The sequence below is a fragment of the Phoenix dactylifera genome, chromosome 8 (genome assembly GCF_009389715.1).
Source record: "Phoenix dactylifera cultivar Barhee BC4 chromosome 8, palm_55x_up_171113_PBpolish2nd_filt_p, whole genome shotgun sequence".
Taxonomy (NCBI): Eukaryota; Viridiplantae; Streptophyta; class Magnoliopsida; order Arecales; family Arecaceae; genus Phoenix; species Phoenix dactylifera.
This window is the reverse complement of record NC_052399.1, coordinates 15,611,044-15,633,353: the sequence shown is the minus strand read 5'-3', so window position 1 is coordinate 15,633,353 and position 22,310 is coordinate 15,611,044. Positions and strand designations below refer to the sequence as shown.

The 22,310-nt window shown below is 37.1% G+C and overlaps 2 protein-coding genes across 7 annotated transcripts; one reads left to right on the top strand and one right to left on the bottom strand.

Moving 5' to 3' along the window:
* Window positions 1–261: 261 nt before the first annotated feature.
* On the top strand, window positions 262–3,249 carry LOC103702569 (MLO-like protein 2). Its single transcript, XM_039129035.1, has 7 exons — window positions 262–371; window positions 740–828; window positions 926–1,000; window positions 1,104–1,195; window positions 1,287–1,336; window positions 1,533–1,573; window positions 1,653–3,249. Exons 1-7 carry the CDS (start codon window positions 311–313, stop codon window positions 1,893–1,895), a joined length of 651 nt encoding a protein of 216 aa, XP_038984963.1. The 5' UTR covers window positions 262–310; the 3' UTR covers window positions 1,896–3,249.
* LOC113462437 lies at window positions 1,839–21,880 on the bottom strand. 6 transcript variants are annotated; one of them, XR_005512853.1, is made up of 5 exons: window positions 21,624–21,851; window positions 20,843–21,550; window positions 10,739–10,811; window positions 6,856–6,979; window positions 1,839–4,075 (listed from the first exon to the last, which is right to left on the bottom strand). XR_005512853.1 is itself a non-coding variant. In XM_026802741.2 (4 exons), the coding sequence occupies exons 1-4, from the start codon at window positions 21,112–21,114 to the stop codon at window positions 3,994–3,996; spliced, it is 528 nt and encodes a 175-aa protein (XP_026658542.2). In that variant the 5' UTR covers window positions 21,115–21,880; the 3' UTR covers window positions 1,839–3,993. The 6 variants fall into 6 exon arrangements, 1 of the variants encoding a protein (XP_026658542.2); XR_005512850.1 differs by having other exon boundaries at window positions 20,843–21,878; XM_026802741.2 differs by having other exon boundaries at window positions 10,739–10,788; window positions 20,843–21,880.
* Window positions 21,881–22,310: the final 430 nt, after the last annotated feature.

The window sequence follows — 22,310 nt, the reverse complement described above, 5'->3', positions numbered from 1 at the left end:
CATCTGGAAAAAAACTACCCATAAGGTGAGCTTTCAAGTCAACCGAGAGAGAGAGAGAGAGAGAGAGAGAGAGAGAGAGAGAGAGAACGGGAAGTAGAAGATACATTAACGGGCAAAAAAATGCCCGTAACCCAGTAGTTGCACCCCTATTACATTGGGTGGAAGTTTCATGTACCAACAATATGTTTCATACGGATCCTTCTTCCATATGAAATAATGGGTGGCACTCCAACCAAAAAAGGGGGGAAAAATATTGCTATATTATATATATAGGTTACTAAGTTGCTTGGTTATCTCCTGAATCTTTCAGATGAAGAAGTGGAACTCTTGGGAAGAAGAGACTAAAACTCTGGAATTCCAGTTATCAAATGGTAAGTATATGTGGCAGCCAATTCAGACTCCATGAGAGAGGTCCAGTATTTAATTTCCTAAAATGTAACCTGAAAATCACATCAGAAAAGAGACACAACCTCAAAAGTTACTGAAGCTAGGAGCTGTTTCACAACCTCCAAAGCCCATGTCTTTTTTGTGCATTAATACAGTGATCTGAAGCAAAAGTGCACTTTAATTTTATGAGTTTTTCAGTTGATTATCTGTGAAGAATTAAAATTAAATAGGCTTCAGTAAATATCGAATGCAGCACATATCCATTTTAATTTGTTGTTTCCATTACATGATTGCTTTATTCTTCAAATGTCCTTGTTCCTTTGCTAAGATGACTTAAACACAATACATGCAGATCCTCGTAGGTTTAAGCTCACCCGACAGACATCCTTTGGAAGAAGGCATCTGAAGTTCTGGAGTAAATACAGATTGCTTCTCTGGCTAGTTAGTCTAACTAAACACCTAGAACTGTAAGCTCATAGTGGCTGTCTTGGCCATGTCTCCATATTCATAATTAATCTTGCTGTTATCATGGATGCAGGTTTGCTTTGTTCGGCAATTCACTGGTTCGGTATCCAAAGCTGATTATTTTGCTCTTCGGCATGGTTTCGTTGCAGTAAGACCTTAGCAGATGGCTGTAATTAAGTATCCAATAGTGATTTTAGCAACGAAAATAATTACATCCCTATACTGACGTGCTAGGCTAATATTTCCTGCAGGTTCACTTTCCTCAGGACCACAGCAAGTTTGATTTCCGCAAGTTTCTTCGGAGATCACTTGATCATGACTTTGTGGTTACTGTCAGGATAAGGTTCTATCCTCTCATCATGTTCAAGAATCCTCATTGCTTCAACTAGCTCATGGATTCTAATTATTATCTCGCACTGCTCTAATCCTTGCAGCTTTTGGATATGGCTATGCGTTATCTTCTTCATTTTCTTCCATGCACATGGTAATGCCAAATTGCAAATATGTTCCCCAAATAGCAGCAGAAATAAGTACATTTGTTATTAACGCAATGTAGATAAGAATAATTACGATATCATCTTTCATAATAATTGAGGGATTTAGGATTACTCTCAAATCAAATTATATAACCTTATTGCCTCGAATGACACTTTCTTTCTTTTGTTTTAATTTGGTTACAGGATTCTATAACCACTATTGGCTTCCTTTTATTCCCTTGGTGGTGAGCTCACATAACTCGTTATACCGTGCCTATGAATATAGGGTTTTAAGAAAGGAAAACGATTTCACTCTTGCTGCAGGCTCTTTTGGTTGTAGGAACGAAGCTAGAGGTCATCATAACCAAAATGTGCTTAAAGAGCAGTGAACAGATTGCGGTTGTTCCAGGGAGAGTATGTGTGAAGCCTGATGATAACTTATTCTGGTTTGGCCAACCCCAATTGCTATTGCATCTCATTCAATTCATCCTGATTCAGGTGGATTATTATAAGAAAATATTTAGAGATCAAAAGTTACTTCCCTGTTACAACCAATACATAGCCTGATGATATTAAAGAGAACAAGAAGTTACATCAAGTTTGATAGAGATATTTAGCACAAAAAACTTTTGAACTTGCCAATTTGTTATTTTTTGGTTTAAAGCACTCAGATAGGCTACTGCTCTTTTCCACCATTGTAGTTACCCTACTGACTTGGATTGTTGGCCGATTGCAGAACTCCTTGCAGCTTGCATTCTTCACATGGACATGGGTGAGTCCGCAATGCAGTACAATACTCATCATTAAGGATGTGACTGTATCAAAACCATTCTAACTTGCTTGCAATCCAGTACAATTTTGGACTCTGGTCCTGTTTCCATAACAACGTGGAGGATGTCGTCTTAAGTATCGGCTTCGGCATTATAGTTCAGTTCTTCTGCGCCTATGTTACTCTTCCACTATATGCATTAGTCACCCAGGTAGAGATACTAATACATAAGCAGAACCGCAAGCTTTCCTGCATGGCTCTTCTTGTTCACTGGTTGCATCTCTTCTGGTCAGATGGGCTCTTCGATGAAAGAAACAATCTTCACAGACCGCATCATTGATGGCCTGAAGAACTGGCACAGGACAGCAAAGAAGAACCTGGCCAAGCAGAGATCGCTTTCCCCAAGCCCTTCAGCAGCACCCTCACCTTCTTTCCCAACTGTATGTTCTTCATCTCAGAGACCCACAGCAGCGGCACCCTGCTTACCTTCTCTACCTTGTCTCCCAACCAAAGCTCCATCATCTTATAGCAACACGGCAATGGGATCCTCGGCACCTTCTCACCCAGCAAAAGCTCCAACGTCTACTAGGCATGCGGCAGCAACTTCCTCATTAACTTTTCTACCAGCCAAAGCTTTGCCATCCTACAGGCACAAAGCAATGGCACCCTCCTCACCGTCTCTCCCAACTAAAGCTTCATCATCCTACAGGCCCACCACACGGGAGACAGAATTCAAGTATCCCTCAGGAAGGCTAGAACTTTTGGAAGTCCAGAAAGTGGTAGAAGAGATCATTCAATATGGTGCCATGCCCAATGATGGTGAGATTTCTTTCGGATTGTGGAGGCGGCAAAGCAGTGAGCTCTCTACAAGGAGTCGGCAGTCAAAGTGAACTGCTTGAGCTCACTTGGACGGCCTCCTGATTTTATAGAACTTCCAATGCTGGAAGCCCAAGCTTCCAAAGGAAATTGCTAATCTGAGACAGATTCATATGGTAGTTCAGATGTTCCGTGTAGGAAAATACTGTTGGCATTTCATTGTTTTTCTCTAAAAACTGCTTTAAGATGAGTTGTAAAAAGAGTCTCAGCCTTTCATTTTTGCTGTACAATATTGAGGCAGTATCATGTGTATCAAAGCCACCAAGGCATTTATAAGACTGATGTCCTTTCCTAGATCGCTCTCTTCCCTTACCAGCATCAAATTCCTACGTGCTCAGTGGTGAACGTGCAAGTAGGGGCTGCAACTGCAGCTGGGTCAGGTTCCTCATCTTATTGGTGATGATTTGATCACATGAGATTGACAGCAGTTCAATAGAGAGGGCCTAAAACTGCTGATTTTCAATCAGATCTTCCAAACTTGTTTTACTTCAAAGTCCATTTTCGAAACCTTTTGTACTTCCATCATCCCACCCTATAGTTCAAAACTCTCCAATGCATACTTAATCATCATCTGATTCAACTTGAAAAGACTTGATTATCATCTGATTCAACGTGAAAAGAAATTTTACCAATATGAGGATTTGAAGTGCTCCTCCTTGCAGTAATCTGAAAGACAACACCATCAGCGAGCAAATGTTGAACCAATCTTGCTATATCCTTAGTATCATCAATACCAAGATGGTGACTTCCCAAATCTCAAGCTGCTTCATCATTGTCACCATTCCTGTTGCCTGACACAAACGAAGATGGAACAAAGACATCAATACGGGTCACACATATAGAATTAACTGAAGGAATACCCAATGCCTCAAGAACCATTTCCAAAACCACAAAATATTTGAATTTTGATGCTTGCACTGTCCCTTGAGAAAAGAACAAAAGTGCCACGTCCATATAAAGGACTACCAAAAAGTACACCTTTCATTTGTAAAAATTGAGGTAAATGTCCTTTACATTAATTCACTTCATGAAGCATGGGGGTATCTTTATCCTCAAAACCATGCACTGATCAGGGATCTTTATCTTCAAATCCCAATCCCCACTGTCATCAAAAGAAACTGATCAGTGTATATAAAGTTGCACATAAAAAATAATATTCTACATAGTTGTGAAAATGAAAGATGGCACATGCAATGTGGAATCAGACAGTTAAAAAAAAGGGAAGGCCATGGGACAATCTAATAGATAATGCTCTTAGTTATTCCATACCAACCCCCCCCTCCCCCCCCCAAAAAAAATAAAATAAATAAATAAATAATCATCTATTGTTCTTTTTTATTCAAGTTCAGATTCATAAGTGGTCTGACAATGAATTGGAGGAACATGATACTTATAAGGTGCTAAGACTTGGCAGTCAGCAATTGCTAGACATCATGTACAATATTTCCTGAGTATTTAACATCTCACATGGTAGATAAGTTTATACACAGAAGGAAGAAATAGAGCTGATAGGAAGAACTGTATCCTGTTTGTTTAATGTGAACAAAAAACTCTGATGCATCATGCTTATTGATTTGTGTGGGCATGCATGCGCACCACTGAAGAATGAGACATGCTTTTACAGTGTAGCATTATTTCTATTACTAACAAATTATAACTTTTGATAGTGGAAGTTTTTTCCAGAGTTTTCAGAATTTAGCTGAGGAAACAGCACAAATATCCCCCTCCAATGGTACAAACAGACGAGTTAAACAAGTATGGACACTGAAGCACCAAGCGTACCATTTATTTCGGAGGATAAGCTCTAAGAAAGAGAGAGCGTGAGAAAAAATATTGCCAAACAGTCTAGAAAGGGTGAGTCTGGCTAAAACCCTGAGAAAGAAATTGTATGTATTATGCATCAGTCAACTATATAATCACCTATTTCTTGTCTTATGTTCCAGTTCTTTATCCCAGTTGTCTTTTAATTAGTTCTTTATATGTTCTACTATGATTAAATATCAAGTACAACTAGTCCAAGTTCCAAGATGAGTCACGAGTCAATTAAGGCTTAAGGCTCATCCCAACCTTCCAAGCTATGATTTTCAATTCTGCAATACAGAAATAAAAGCATCTGGTAACCTTATAGCGCCAACCTCTTTTGCTTTATATTTTATGTTTTGATGTTTTTGCTACAACCGCCCCATGGAACAATAGTACCTACCAACTAGGCATCCTAAGATTCAGCTAGATGCCAGCTGATTATAAATATTAACTGCTTGTAAGGAAATCAGCCAAATTGTGAAATACATGGAACTCCTAATTTAAACAGAAAATACCATCTCCACCCTATGATCTGCATTAAAAACCCTCAGAAATGTCTGATCCCCACTTCTGTCGTCCAAAAATTTTAAGCAACCTTGTTGACCAATCTGTAGCTGCATTGATTTCAGATGGAGTGTGGGTGATCCTGATATTGTTACACTTGGTATAGTTAGAAGCACATATGCTCAAGCATATTCCACATTTCAAATGGCTAAAACATGTCGAGTCTCATAGTCTTATGTAACCTAAGAATGGAAAGGCTAGACATTCTCCTTCTATAAAGTTCAATATCCCCTCTGGCCACGACAAGTTCCATAAGAAAAGAAAAAATGTTCCGCAACAATATTAACAAGGAAAGGGAAGAAACTGTCACCATGTATTATGGCCCTCTCCCCTATGTTGGAATGGATTAATCAACTAGCAGGCTAATTTAAGAAGGCCTTTACTCATCTCTTGTAAAATCACATTCGTTAGTTACACGTTCTCTACCAATGCAATCAAAAGCCTTTTTCAGACCCACACTTAACACCGTCACTGTTGAAGCCTTTTAACATAAATCCCTTATTAGTGTTGGTTCTGGGTATGTGACTGATCTTAGAAAACATTGATTTGGCAGGACCAATCACTGTGGCGACGGAGTTAAGTTATTCTTTGACAAGTCAAATCTAGTAATGTAGCCTACAAAAAATACAAGGCATATGTGCACAACCATTAAAAGATTAAATTAAGACTGCATTTTCAAGATCTTTACTATACATAGCATTTAATTTTAAAAAGAATAAGACTAGAGTGCATGGTTTTTATTTTTCACTGGCCTAATAATAAAATTCTTCACCTACAAGAAAGTTCTTAAAATAATCTCAAATTTTCAAAAAAAAAAAAAACTTGAATAAACCTCTTGCTTTCTGTTGTTTATATCCACATCCGAAGACTTGGATCTCAACCTATTTTTTTCCACATGTAACGCACAAGAAAATCTTTTTTTTTCTATGTATACAAATTGAAAATTCTAGATCATTAAAGAAAGATAATCAGCAAGAACAACATGCAAGTTACAACGACCAATATAAATGGTGGATGCACTTATAATATAGGCAAACAAATTTAGAGAACTCTAGACCAAGCAAATCTGATGTTTGAAACCAAATCCCAGAACAGTATTAAGAGTTTGCACTGACCCTATGAAAACATATAAATTAGTTGTTTGAACAATGTTGTATGCTACTAAAACAGTACAAATTTGTCATTTACCATGTGCTCTAAAAAAATCAACACGTGACACATTTAAGGCATCTGAAATGACCAAAATGACCCCTTTGCTTCAGATGCATGTCACATGAACAAACAAAATTGTGTCTCAGACAATTCATAAAACCTAGACATTTTCGTATACTACATCATGCAAAATATACTTGGACACCACAGATGTAACAAATAGACGAACGGACTAAGAGCGAACTAACAGATAATATTACAGGAGATGAACTTATAACACAGCAAAATTATGAGGTAGAGAAAGATAAATGATAAGTCAAGATGTGTGGTAGGCAGATACTACAGTTTCTAGCACTAACTAACCAGGTTACAAATGCCGCATGATTAAGTGATCCTCCTTGTTCTTTTTTCCATAAGTGATGATTACTCAACCATACCTCAAACTCTTTGAGCACATCTTTAAATGGGATTGCTGTCATGCCATAGTCTGCACAACAAATAAGTAATGACTGAACATATTTTATTGGTTTCAGAATTATCTTCCAAAAGATACTTCCTCTGTATTATTTAGTATATATAAAGCCAAAAATGAGAAACAAAAAAGCATTTTTTAATGCAACTACCACTAGGACTGACTGCATGATGGCTGAACTTTTGATATGGTCAGAATAGCTCTGGAATAAATATGGGGGATGTCTGGTGGTTTCTGCCTAGTAAGAGGCAATTCAGACCTATATGAATCCTGAATTATTGAACACTAGGGGTGGCAGGTCGGTCAGGTCAAGTTAAGACATAAGTGTTAGTGAAAACCTGTCAAACTGAACCAAACCATTTATCAAACAGGTCGGAGATCCAAAACGAAACCCATCCTGTTTATTAAACAGGTAAGCCACCCTGACCTGCATAACCCATTCAATAAATAGGCCGGATTAGGTCAGGTCCATGAGAAAAAGGATAAACAGATCTTAAATAGTTTAAATGGGTCTTTAGTGGGTTAGGTTGTAGCCAACTCAACCTGAGCCAATTATTAAACGGGTCAAAACAGGTTAGAAAGGTATGGCCTCCAATCCTGAACCCAACCCATTTAATAAATAGGTTAAGTCTGAGCAACACATTATATGACCTAAACCTGTTTATGCCACTTATCTCAGGTATGGCCTCCAAACCCTCACCCACTTATCTCAGGTCGGATCATAAATTGCCATCTTTGATGAACATAATATTGGCAACTTATAGACAAAGGTAAACGATTCTTAATTTAGGAAAAAAAAAGAGGGGCAATCAAATGAACATAAAATTGCCAACAAGGAATCTCATGAGAATGAATACCCCTATCCTGTTTTCTTTGCAGATCAATTTCATTGGTTCCTCCATTGTTCTAGAGATATGTATAGGAGGTGAGCATGTTTTCCATCTTAGTGGATTTTCATAAAAATTTTCTTGTAGTCGCCAATTGAACTATCAAGAGACTAAGAGACGATTGAGGCAGAGAAAACTAGAGAACATATTACTGCCTTCCATAACAACTTCTCTGCAAAAGAAGAGAGAAGAGATTCTATATAGAAATTAAGCTAAGAGAACAGTATAATTTGCTTGGTTAAATTATCTAGCCTTTGTAAATGGAGGACATAAAGATGGTAGTATCTGAACAACAAGCAAATAAACAATCTAGCTGGACATGTTTCCTATGTCTTCTATCAGATTTTCTGGTATCTCTTTAAGTTTGATCTCTTTGAGATTTTTAATGATTGTTATAAAGGCAATACAAGGATCAACAAGTTCCATTACAGTCAGATAGAACAGGCTGCCAGTATCAGATATCTTATAACCAATAAGATTGCTAATTACAAATTTAGATTATCACTAAGGTCCTGGTCAGTGTGTGGAGATCGCCAATTACAGAACTACTGGACTGCTTTTATACGGTCTACCTGACTGCATGGCCTATGCCCAACAAACTCTTAGTTGGAGCAAAAACACAGTAGAACTAATGATAGAATTTTAAAAAAAACATATGACGGAGTTAATTAGAACTTATTGATTTTGAAATGCAGAGACTTTGAAGAAAGATGGATTTGGACTTGCATTAGCTCTTTGAAATTGCCGCACTTATGAATGTCATGCCTAGAAGCGAATTTATCTAACAGGGGGCTATAACAGAAGGAATATTTACTTCAGCTGTTTTCTGTCTTAGAATTTGATGAATTCATTAGAATGTCAAAGACAGAATATTGGCTTGCCAGTTTTGGACAAGCTTGAAAATTGGGTGTCTGTGTGGGTATCCACACACATAAGTGGACGTATGGCTAACATGTTGCTGATGATACTCTTTCACCAATTATTTGGTGTATATATTTGCTGATAACAATAAATTTAATGAAACTATCCATTAGATTTTAGAAAGAATTTTACAAGGATGGTAAAGCCATTATTTAATGTATGCAGGACAAACACGAAAAATGCGCATCCATAAGCTCATTATCAAATGAAGTCTCCTTATTAGAGCTCACAAGAGGCATTTTATCTTGATTGGTACAAATGAAGCAATAGATGATTGCTTATGATACAACATGCTAGTTAAGAGGCATGACACACCAGAATTAGGCACAAGCGTATTGGAGTGACAAGGCAGACTCAAGTGCTAACTAGGGAATGCAACAATTTTTAATATTGCTGCAATTGATGATCAAGAATATGAATAATGGAAAGGACTTGGGTATATTGGTATATGAATAATGCATAACTAATTTATATTTTGGAAATATTTCAAGAATGTTTCTACTTGCACCTTGTCATATAAGGTATCAGGTACCCTTCACATATTGACCTTTGAACCAGATAAGGAATGTCTCTTACAGGATATCCAACTGGATGATTTGTGTTCTGGAAGGGGAGAATTAGACCATTACAGACATTTGAAATCTATTCAGAGCTACAACTGAGGTTGGGCATAACACTCATACAACTAGCATTGTGTACAATACCTAAAGATTAAAGTGGTCACTCCTCATCTTCATCTTGCTTTCAGATCAACTCTACGAGTATTGATCTGCTCCAATATCTATGTTAATGTGATTGTTAGAGAAGATTTTCCTATCAGTGCTATCATACAAGTGATACAAAAGGTTTTCCATGAGAAGAGTGCCACAGATCTCCAAATAAATATCATGAGAAGCTATAAAGGAATGTCTCATGGTACCCCCAAACTGGGTGTGAATTGTTTTCAATAATGTTATGACTAGAACACACACTAGGCCAATAGCACATTAGATTGACTAAATTAGAATGGAAAATTTTGTTATGTAAAATAATAAAGTGTCAAGGACATAGTTCCCCTATGGAAAATGGAAAATAAGCATTTCCCAACTTGTAAAACGAATACCTTGCACCTCCGTGGAATCTAGAACATGTGAAATAAGAAAGTCTTGTATCCATGGTTATAAGTCCAGCTAACAGCATGTAAATTCCATGTAACAGAACTAACAAGAATCTAGTGATGAGATTTCAGATCTGAAAACATGATGATGATCAACAGTAAGTCTGTCCAACCATATCAATTATCTTAATGCTTTTTAACACATAAGTATGTCACATATAACAAGGATGTGTAACCCATAGTCCAGCCAAAAAATTTTTTTCCAAAAATTGGATTTAATAAATTAATGAGGAACATAAAACAAATTTAAAAGTTTTACCATGGTTAATATCATGGAGGAGTGGCTCTATGGTTGACAATGAAGAGCGCACGTTCATGATATGCCACAAAATGTGAATCAATAAGAGTCACAACATGTTAAGTCATATTTTATGTAACTCAAGTATTTTTTATGGTGAATGGTATCTAAAGGGTGGTAATAGCTGAATGTAGCACTCCTCCAAAATGTTTAGTTGTTTGACCTACTAATCCTAAACATAGATCATCTGGTTTGATAGTAAAATTTTGGGCTCATCCAAAGTACATAATTTTAAATATACATAGCAAACAACTAAAATATAATAACAGTCTCCTAGTCATGATATGCAAAATGTTAAATCTCAAAAAGCATTCAATCTATGCGATAAAATGTTTGATTTATGATATATTAAATGCACATTTACTTTGGAGATCCGCATTAATAAGTTACATGTGAATGAATGCGATGTCAATTATTCACAAAAACATGAATACAAAGGGAAACAATCAGTAGTTGGTCCATGATAGACCCAAACCACATATTATAATAATTACAACAATGATTAGACATACTGGTCAACTCCAAATTTTCCATATTTTCCTTCAATATGTTCCATAATTTCCTGCTCGCGCATCAAAATTTGGCCTTACAAACCCATGCAAAGAGTTGTATAAGATAACCCAAAACAAAATTCATCTTGATGTAATAATTCACGAATAAAGTTGACCTTAAATTAGCTGATATAAGGCATGATGGTTATGATAGCTATGGTAGCGAGAAGATTAAATAAATGTGAAGCAAGCCCACTAAAGCATAAAAGCATAAACAATGCATACATCCTATTTGTTTGGGTGCGTCTATAAGCACATATATAGATACAAGATACAGATATGCCAATATACAAGAGTGTGATAATGATATGGATAGAATACAAGAATGAACAAATACCCATGTTTTAAACATATGCAAAAAAAATCTACAAAGAATAGTAAATAAAATAACAGTCATACTTTGTACAATAGCATTAACATACGCAAACTCCATAATTTAGTCATCATTCAAACCAATAGACCATTAAGCATCAATATCACAAACCACAAAACTAACCATTAAAAGGTCAAGATTCATCAAAAATGAAGGAAAATAAAACCCTACCCCTCCCTAGGGTCTTAGGGAAGTATCTTGGGCACATCTCACAAGTATTTGAAGTCTTTTTCAAAATCTAAAAATAGGATGCTTAAAATAAGTATCTGTCAGATATCCTAGAAGAATTTGAGGGGCATCAGTATCCAACACATACCCGATACAGACACAACATACAATTAGAAGTAACCTTACTTCCTAGGGTGGGCTCTAATTATTCTTTTTCGCCAATTACAATATGCCCAACTTTAGCTGAACTCAACCAGCTACATTATGGATGGAGATGGGTAGATCCTACTGACCTGACCTAGTGTTACAACATCTCATGCCTTTGGCCATTTTCTGAAGAAATGAGGAGATAGAATTTTTCTGATGGATCTAAGGACTAGTTGTCCTGCAACAGAACAAATGCAAGCTAATGTTTTTTTTTTGGTTGTTGCGGCGGGGGGCTGGAGGGGATGAATATGAATTCTTAATGACCTCGAGTCCACATGCTCCACAAGATTCTAAAATTGTGCATAGATTTCAATGTTACAATGAAACAGAAAGTGTTACAAGGCTGGGGAGTTCACTAAAGTAAAAACGAAAATAAGAGCTCTTCATGAATGTTTGGCTGCATAATCAATCAAATGATGATTAAATCTAAGCTTAAACCAGATCTTCACAGATGCAATCTGCAGAAAGAAGTACACGCCAAAGATAAAATATGGAAGGAGGAAAAGAAATAGAGAAATAAAGAGTGAGAAAAATCAAAGCCAAAGGTGAGCTTCTTCCTTCTCTTCTTCTCTTCAATTTATTAGCATCGTGTCATTCAATGTGCACATTAAAAAGTCATAATTATTGAAACCTTTGAAACCAAGTGTGACATCACCATGCTAAGAATCAGTTAGTTACTAATAGCTTAGCAATTAATAACAAAAGAAGTAATTTTCCAATTATCCATAAGATGGATTGTCCAACAGATATTACTTTTAGACATGTTATTATATGATCTAATCAAACAGTTTAATTTACAAAACCTTATATTTTCCTACATTCCCCATCTCGCTCTCTACCACGTGCTGAATCACACACTAAAATCCTTATTCAAATTCAATTTTTGTGTCCATGTCCATGCAAGAAAGATGCACAACATAGGAAGAAGATAAGGCAGGAGTTGCCATGCAAATGCTGCTCCAGCTAAGGTAAAAAAAAGGGAAGGAGCAAAGAGGAGATTGGCCAAGAAGAGGGAAGGAAGAAGATAAGAAAAAAGGCATGTTTCTTGTTGTACCGTAAAATAAAAAGGAAAGAGACATTAGCTAATTGAATGGTTCTTCTCATTTTCAACCTTCTAGTACTATTTTTCTCTCAAGTCACATTGCATCTTATTTCTACAGAAGTCTCTTCTATCAAGAAAAGCATGTAAATATTATTTAGAAGATATCTTATTACATCTTCTCCACTTCTTTTTCTACTTTCCGCACAAATCCAAGCCCCTTTATGCACCAAGGCCTCCTCCATTCTCTTTTCCACATGATCATACCATCTCAATATGTGTTCCATTAAATTACCCTCCTCCAAATCTTTACCTCCATTAAAGCTATTATCCAAACTTGAATCTTCCTATACTAATCTTGAGTGAATATAAACAACGTTCCTGATCTTATTATTATCAAAGAATTAATACATACCAACTTGTGGCAATCCTGCAATACCTCAAAAACAAATCAGCGCTTCATCCACCCTACTTAAAATTACTAGAAATGTAATTATTTAGATCCCTCTCTAGATTTTTTTTAAAAAAATTCCACTTGAAAGTCCAAAGCATTTCCTGGCCATTGATATTGACATTACAATAGTCTACCTTATTTGTCCACAAGAATCATATAGTACTAATGAATGCATGATGCTAAACCTATATAATCAAAACTTCTCTGTTATGGTGATGGTCACAACTGATATGCTCTCTTTTGGTTGACTAGAACCTACCCTGCTATACTTTAAAGCTTCCTTACATAAATCCAACTTCAGAAACATACTTATTTAGAGGAATTCTCCTAGGTTTCACAGATTTGTGGACATTGGACACTAATATAGAAGCATGTATAGAGCACATGACCTCATTATAATATATTGGTTAAATTTATCCATTTTCCCCTTCTAATAGATTTAGATAACAAATAACATTCATCACAAAGCATAAGTTACCCATTTGTTTTGATGGTACCAGAAGTATCCTTCACTAACAACTAAATATGATGTTGTAGAAAATAAGGAAAATTTGACTGGTGAAAAAGGTCTTAGTTAGGGGTTAACAATTAATACTTGTTTGCTACAGGGATGGTTACCAAAATCACAATTTATATGCTCTCTTTTGGTTGACTATGAATTACATCCTCGCTCTCCAAAAACCTCCTACAAATTCCAACTCAATATTCATCCCTATCTTAGTTCAATGATTAATACCATTGTTGCCATGAATAGAAATTGGCGTGGGAAACATTTAAATAGCACAAAATGGGAAACAATGGCTAAGGAAATTTCTAATTTTGGAAACATGATATGTGATCCTAAAATAAATGAAAATATTAAGTATCTACATATAAATATAAAAAATTCATGAAAAGGATCTAATTTTCTTTGAATTTATATTAGGTACTTATAATAATTTCTCAAACATGTTGTAATTTAATGATACCTATATATTTAAAATATAAATACTCTTTTATTTTTCATACCTATTATCTTTCGTTCTTACAAGAGAAAAATAGTAGAGGATGAGACTTGGCGCAACCGTCGGGTTATTCCATTGTGACCTAGATGTCACAGGTTTAAAATACGAAAACAACTTCTCTGCATGTGAGGGTAAAGCTGCATGTCACGGGTTTAAAATATGGAAACAACCTCTCTACATGCAAGAGTACGGCTGCATATATCTAACCCTCTCCAAACCATGCAGTGGTGGGAGGATTATGCACTAGGCTACCTTATAAGAAGGAAAAAAATAAAAGGATGTGATAATGTCGTGATTTTGGCCTCAGCATATAAAGAAATATTTAACCCCTCACCAAATTAATAGAGAGATCATTTAATCTCTCTATTTCCACAGATTTCTTTTTATCTAATATTCTCTTCTCTTCCTCTCTCTGTAGGCTTATTCCCATCCAAAATTCCTCCTCCTCCTCCTCTCCTCCCCTCCCCTCTGGGTGTTTTCACATCCAAAACTTCTCAAGTTTCCCAAGGTACTAAGTGGCACTTTGGAGTGCATATGTGGAATGAATCAATCATTTCTGGATTTAGCCTCTCCGGTCAACATGAGTGACAAACCTCCCTGCAACTATGATTAATACTACACAAATGGGATGGAGAATCGACGGTCCAACTTGAGAATCCAGGCTTTGCAAAGCAATCTAAACTAAGCATGTTCAAGCCATTTCTGATGAGAACCCCATTCATAATAAACATAGAATTTCCATTTTCATATTCAATCACTTCTACAGCCACAAACATCTGCATTCTAACAGTAAAAAGAATTGGAATATCACAGGAGAATAGAACACCTCTTCAGGTATTATATAATAAACCTAACAGACGCCACACCGAATATTGTTGGCATGAAAATTAGTGCCTGACCTTAGATAAAGTTGTAGCAGAGAAGTCAATATTATATATATATACATATATGAAAAGAAGCAAAAGAGTTTTTTTGCAGATACAAAGATAAAATGTATCAAGAATCAACAATTAATTAATCTCCCGCCCATATAGCATTTTCAGAAGAAATTTTACCTATGGAATGAATCAATGAATTCGATAGTCTTGGCAGTTGGCATCAATCATCACAACAGGAAATTCAATAATCTCAACTTGTCCCTCCAGATCAAGAAACAATAGGTAATCTAGATTTTGAGTCCTCAATCATTTAGGCGAGTAGCATCCACTTTAAGGTCCGGTGAATAATTGTGATTGAACTTCTCAAGGTGTGTAGTTTCTTCCATCCACAAAGAAAGAAAGGTCAGTTATTTTGACAGTATTTATTACACTTTTTGTATCACAGGTACCACATTCAACTACTTTTATTTCTATTTCATGGTTTAGGATACAAACTAAGGATAAAGGCTAGTGGACTGAACCATAATGTCGCAGAAAGTCAGTTGAATATAGGTTTGGGAATTATTTTTTTTTTTGCTTATGTTCATAATTTCACATTAGTGTATATAATTTATTTCAAGATAACACAGACATCTAGAATAGAGCAAAGAACCTCTTCATTCTTGCAATATCCTGAACAAGCAATGCATTGGCCAATAAAATGCCATAATTCTTTGTAAATGCTGACGCCAGCTCTACTAATAATAACAATAGATGCAAACCTTTTGCAATAACATGGTATTCTTCTAATTATCAGAATGACATGTTTTACAATTCAAAACCAATTAGTCTTTACACCAGCTTGTCATAGAACTCAAGCTATATAAATAAGACTTTCCTTCAGAAGTTGGAAGACCAAGACCTGTCTAGGCATCTGTAGCCATCCTTTCTGACAAGCTAGTTGAAATCTTCTCTTCTTCTCAATAAGTGGTGACACCATCTCACTTCCTAGAGAAGCAAACCAGCATTATGCAGAACAAGGTCATTCTAAGAAATAAAGTTAAGTCATGCCAAGCTACTGAGGGTTTTTATGAGTCATTGTCTGCTTAGGTTACCAACAGCAAGAACCTCAATGACACGTACAATATCTTCCCTACTGCCCAACTTGGTAGAGACTAGAGACAAAGTCATTAAAACAAAGCTCTGAAATCAGCTTTATCATTACTGCTAGGCACTTCCTAATAACTGGTTCAGCCACTAGCATCCTGGTATTTTAGGTCCTTTCTACTGCTGAACATTTTGAACTACATAAGCCAAGAAGAACTCCACTGCATGCACTAAGTTATCGCCACTACTGGATATAAAATATGAATGTAAAATTATAGATTTATCCCTCTAAAATCATTTTAACTGAAGTCCAGGTCTATTTTTTCTTCTTGATTCGACTTGCATCCTCCAAAGTTTTTCCCCACAATTCCAATCTGATGATACTAACTCAGTGAACAATGTATCACTCTAAAATAACATAAGAAATCTTAGACATGTCTTTAGACAACCCTGTAGTATGGTTGGGCACTGGGCCGGGCCGCCCACGGCCCGGCACGAAGAGGGCCGTGCCTGGCACGGCCCGATAGCTACAGTGCCGGGCCGTGCCTGGCACGGCCCATTTAAAGGGGCCGTGCCGGGTCACAGGTTACTGGCCCGCGGGCCGACCCAGGCACGGCCCGCTTCGGGCCTGGGCCGGCACGGCCCGCTCTAGGCCCGCGGGCCAAGCACGGCACGGCCCGCGGGCCAGCCCGGCACGGCCCATCAGGGCCTGGGCCGGGCTGGCCCGCGGGCCTGGCACGGACCGGGCCTGGGCCCGGCCCGATAAAAATTAATGCTTCATAAATTTTTTTAATAAATTAATAAATATTGAAAACTAAGGATTTATGAATATAAAGCCACCTTAATGGTGGGGGGTTTGGCATAGACCCCTACCAGTTTATTAATTTAAATCAAAATGGTACATGAAGGGAGGTTTGGACCTTGGTCTGACCTCCAGAATACAATAAGAAAGGGGCCAAAGGGCCGAGGTTTGGACCTTGGTCTGATCTCCAGAATACAATAAAAATGTACAATTATAAAAAATTAAGAAATCTTACTAATCATCAGTGATTCAGTGAATCAGTATTCACTCTTCAGTCTTCAGTAGTGTTTGTATCATCATCATCAGAGGATGTTGTATTATGTCCACCTTTATCTTGAAGTCTTGCCTCAGCATCCAACCAATCTTTGAAGCAGAGAAGCATCTCCACCGTTTCGCCCGTCATCCTACTTCTCTTTTCGTCAAGAACACGCCGACCTGCACTAAAAGCAGATTCCGATGCTACCGTGGACATCGGCACAGCTAAAATATCGCGTGCAATTGCAGACATAACAGGATATTGATTTCTAACACTCTTCCACCAAGATAATACATCTAGATTCTCTATTTGATTTTCATCATATGCAGACTGAAGATCATTTCGTAAATAAAATTCTAGTTCACTACTTAAAGATGAAGAAGATGAAGATAAACTTGAAGCATGTGTGTGTCTTCTCTGTGCAATGAATGAAAAAATAGATGACGAACGAGAACTACTAGAAGAAGGAATAGAGGTTTGTATTTGTGTTCTAGATCCACGATTTTTTTCATCATATATAGCATAAATATCATAAAGAAGTTGTTTTACCTCATTTTTAGCAGGTTCAGGATCTTTAATCATATTTTCACAGTATGCATCAAGTAAAATTAGCACGCCATTTAATTTAACTCTAGGATCAAATACAGCAGCTAAGTTATGCATAGGACATATCTTGTCCCAATACTCATTCCATTTAGATTCCATTAGGTCAATAATAGGCATTAAAACATCATCATATCTATGTTCTGCAAATTTTTGACTAATTATATATGCTTGTTGTAAAAATGAACATGAAGTTGGATAATAAATACCAGAAAGAACATTGGTAGCATTATAAAAACTAAGCAAAAAATCTTCCAAAATTTTTTCTTTATTCCAATCAGTTTCAGTCAATATAAAGCCTAATCCACGATCATTAATATATGCACTTAATAAGTTTCTATATGGGTATGCATCATGTATCATGCTATATGTTGAGTTCCAACGAGTAATTACATCAAGTTTAAATTTTTTAAAACGTTTACCATGATTTATACATAGTTCCTTAAATTCTTGAAGTCTTGATCTTGAAGCATGAATAAAAGAAACTGCATTTCTAATTTTACCAATCACATCTTGAATCATACCCATGCCAGCTTGAACAGAAAAATTTAAGATATGACATGCACATCTAATATGCAATAAATTTCCATCTAACATGGGATGCAATGAGTCTTTTAATAATGCAACAGCAGAATTATTATTAGATGCATTATCAAAAGTAATAGACATAATTTTATCATTAATATTATATGAACATGCAGTTTGATAAATGATATTTGAAATTTGTTGCCCAGAATGTGGAAAATCAAAAGCACAAAAAGCAAGAATACGTTTATTTAATTGCCAATCATTATCAATATAATGAGCAGTAATGACAATAAAACAATTACTACCTACAGATGCTGACCAAATATCAGAAGTTAATGAAATTTTTACATTTAAAGTAGAAAGTGATTCAATTAAACTTTGTTTCATTGCTAAAAAGTTAGTCATAGCTACTCTTCTAAATGTACGCCTACTAGTTCTTTTGTAAGCAGGTTGTAGGTTTAATTGAACATATTCTTCAAAATTAAAAGATTCACATAAACTAAAAGGTAATTCATCCTTAACTATCCATTTTACAAGTGCTTTTCTTTGATTTTCATGATTATATGCAAAATTACCTACAAGTAATCCCCCTTGTATATTAAGGGTACTTTGAGTTTGAGCATGAGAATCATGCATCCTATGACTCTCTTGATGTCTTTTTAAATGCCCTGTTCCCCCACTACTACTACAACTATAAAGTTTGGCACATTTTTTACATTTAGCTTTCCAGACTCTATCAACCATAACTCTATCAAATTCAGTCCATACAGCACTAGTCCTCTTACCAGAAGAGGTTTGATCTTCACTCGGTTCACTAGTTCTAGAGGAACTAGGAACATGGGGTTGGGGATTAGTTTCTTCTCCCTCAGAAACAGGAGGAATGCCAAACTGACTTTCCTCAAAAGATGACATATCTAAATTGATGAATTAAAAAAATAAAAACTAACCACAAGGAGGATTGGAGGAATTGAGTAGAGGGTCGGAGGGCAGAGGCAGAGCCGCAGAGCCGAGATTCTGAGCTTCCTCTTGTGCTCTCAACAGGAGAGACCTTCTCTTCTCAACAGGAACCTCCTCTTGTGTAGCACTTGAACACTTGCTAAATGCAAACTAAAAATTAAATTGCTAGAAGAGCACTTTAGAAGAGAGAAATAATAGTATTAGAGAAGGAGAGAATAGTTGGTTTGGTGTGGTGAGAATGAGGGAGGAAAGGGCTATTTATAGAAGCCCAAAAATTTTTTTCCCAAAATACCCCTCAATTCAGCCGTTATTGGACTGTTGGGAGGGGTAAAACCGACTTTTTCCCAAAATAGCCGTTGGAAACGGCTATTTTCCTCACCCCTCACCGTTGCGGGCCGTGCCAGGCACGGCCCGCAACGGTTCCAAACGGGCCGTGCCAGGCACGGCCCGTTTGGAGCCGTTAGGCACGGCCCGTTTGGAACCGTTGCGGGCCGTGCAGTTTGCACCCGTTACGGGCCGGCCCGGCACGGCCCGATGCCCAACACTACCCTGTAGTATGAAAGATTTGAAAGCATTACATTAGTTAATAAAGTTTTATTTGCTTTTGGCCTTTCTTTGATAATTTTTTCACTTGGTATCACAATGACAACTTTGTAACATCAGCAGCACGTTCAGCAAGCATAGCATGACAAGTCATAAGAACTGATCTTGGCAAATGAATCCTGAAGTGGTCAATGTTTTATTTTAAGATCAAATCCAAAAAAAAATAATGGATGAAGAGTTTTGATCAAGTCTGTGACATCCAATCCACCTTGCATTGGAAGGAAGGGAGAAGACGATAAAATAAAAACAGAAATTCTAAAAATCTTCTCCAACATCTTGGCACAGCCTTTACCCTCCAAATTTAGCCCATAACAACTTAAACCCTGAGAAACCTATAACCGAATCACAATGACTTGTCTAACTAAACAAAATCAATAGATTTACATCACTGTAACACCCCAGAGTTGTAAATGATACATAGCTAAAATGGACGGAGTTCCATAAAACTTGAACCCTCAAACGTATCATCTACAGTACATGCCACAATGGGGGAAATTTTCAAATTAAGTTCTAAAACTCAAGACTCATCACTGTTGCTTCTCTAGAATTTATGATAGCTTCTTTTTATACTATTTTGAGTACACCTTTATTCCTCGATACCCATAAATACAACATCTCTTATAGTACCATACCATTCGATTTCTCCAAGTCTATAAGGACCAAATTCGAGTCTCCTTCTGGCAATCTATGTTGCGCGTTGAATAACCAAGAAACTAGCTTCCGTAGATGACAAAACCATAACGGCTCTGAGTTATCTTGTTTCATCACACTCATCCGTATCATACTCTATCTCGTTAATTTAATTCCACAATAATGGGTAGAATTATGACATCAGTCTAACAAAAGATGACATGGAAATTGTTATCTACACAACCGTAACCATGGTATATCAAGAAAATCAAGATTCTTGAATCATTTTCTCGCCAATGATCGGACAATCTGCGAACAGAAATTTTTACCAAAAAGAGATAATATTGCACCTTTAACAGGAAAATAACAAACAAAAAATCCAACCTTTCTTTTATTTAAACATCAAAAAGCAAAAGGAACGAAAGGGGACAACAGAAAGAGAGGGGAATTGGAACAGATTCGGAGCTCCAATCGTACCTCGGTGCATCTACCCTGCGTGTAGTAGAGTCACGAGAGGCCTCCATCGATGGGTCTTTGGAGCATCGATTTCCATTAAACCAGAGGAATTCCGGGCCGAGAAGGAAGCCAAGACGGTGAGATGACGGGTGGATCGAAGGTGGAAGAGAGAGAGAGAGAGAGAGGTGGGAGATTGGGAGGAAGAGATCAGTGGGACGCGAGAAGGATGAGGGAAGGAGAGGAACAAAAACACCATCCCCACAGGGACTCGGGACTCTTTTGCGTGTGTGCATGTGTTTTTGGGTACAAGAACTCTTGGTTTGCTACAGGGTTCTCATATCATAGGTCGCCGACTTCAAGTTATATGTATCAAAGAAACTTATTTCGAGGTCCCTCGTCAAATCATCAAGTTCCTCAGATGCAAGAATTCTTGTCAAGGAAAGCTCTAATTCACCCACACCAGGTTCGTCAAATCATTAATTACTTATAAATTCCTGAGATGCAAGAACTCTTGAAAGGAAAACTCTAATTCACCCACACCGGGTTCAGAACCATCAGGATCCCTCTGTGCGTCCCCCGTGACCCGGCTGTAGTAGTGCCCTAGGATTAGGGACCGAAAGCCGGCACGGGTTCAGCTTCGCACAGGCCAAGAAATGCTCCGCTCTTCTCCCCGTGTTGCCTCGATTCCTCTCCATCTATTCCTTCCCCTCTCTCTCACAAGAAGAGACCCTAAAAACAAAACAAAAAATCCATAAAATTCACCAAAAAGAGATAAACTCGAGAGAGAGGGATTGGAGGCTACGAGATTGTAGTGGGTTCGGATCGGCGCTTAGGGTTTGCTGCAGTTACCGAAAGAGATGGTCCTCCATCTGCGAGAGAAGAGAGGAAACGGGAAGAAAGAGGGATGGGAAAAGATTGGGAGAAGGGGATTGCAAGACCTGTTTTTGTCTTTTAGGATCAATACAATTACGATGAATGGGGCGAACGTTGTTAGGGACGTAATATATACCCCATTTATTTGTTATTGATTCGCAGAGGCGATACAAAATAATCGTGCATGACAGAAACAGGAGTGCAGTTATCAACCGAACTAAGGCAGCTCTAGTCACGCTTTGCCCTTCTCATGTTAGAACTACTCGCTGTCTCTTCGCTTGCTATTCACAGTTTGGTCGACCTTCGGAAGGGTAGGGAGACAAATTATAAAAGATAAAAAAGTAAATAGAGGAGAGAGACTGCTTCGTTTCCTTTTTTTTTATTTTATGAGATAAAGTAAATAGGTCAATTTTATTTCACTTTTTCTTACCGGATAAAGTTAAGTAGATTAGCTTTTTTTAATGTTGACCTATCTGTCTGTTTGACGTCATTTTTATTTTCATATTTTTAAAAATATTTTCTATTTTATTTTAAATAAAAATATGGTTGATATACCCAAATACTTTTAGAAAAAACTTATAACTTTAGGCATTTTCTAGTGACACCCTTTCCAACT

Bases quoted from the DNA above. Each gene is read 5' to 3' on its own strand.
- LOC103702569 (XM_039129035.1), top strand. From the start codon at position 311: ATGAAGAAGTGGAACTCTTGGGAAGAAGAGACTAAAACTCTGGAATTC. The intron at 1,001-1,103 runs GTAAGACCTTAG...TATTTCCTGCAG, and splicing joins TTCGGCATGGTTTCGTTGCA to GTTCACTTTCCTCAGGACCA. The intron at 1,196-1,286 runs GTTCTATCCTCT...TAATCCTTGCAG, and splicing joins GTGGTTACTGTCAGGATAAG to CTTTTGGATATGGCTATGCG.
- LOC113462437 (XM_026802741.2), bottom strand. From the start codon at position 21,114: ATGCACACACGCAAAAGAGTCCCGAGTCCCTGTGGGGATGGTGTTTTT. The intron at 10,789-20,842 runs GTACGATTGGAG...ATGCGCGAGCAG, and splicing joins CGCAGGGTAGATGCACCGAG to GAAATTATGGAACATATTGA. The intron at 6,980-10,738 runs GTATGTCTAATC...TTTGTTGTGCAG, and splicing joins GGAAAATTTGGAGTTGACCA to ACTATGGCATGACAGCAATC.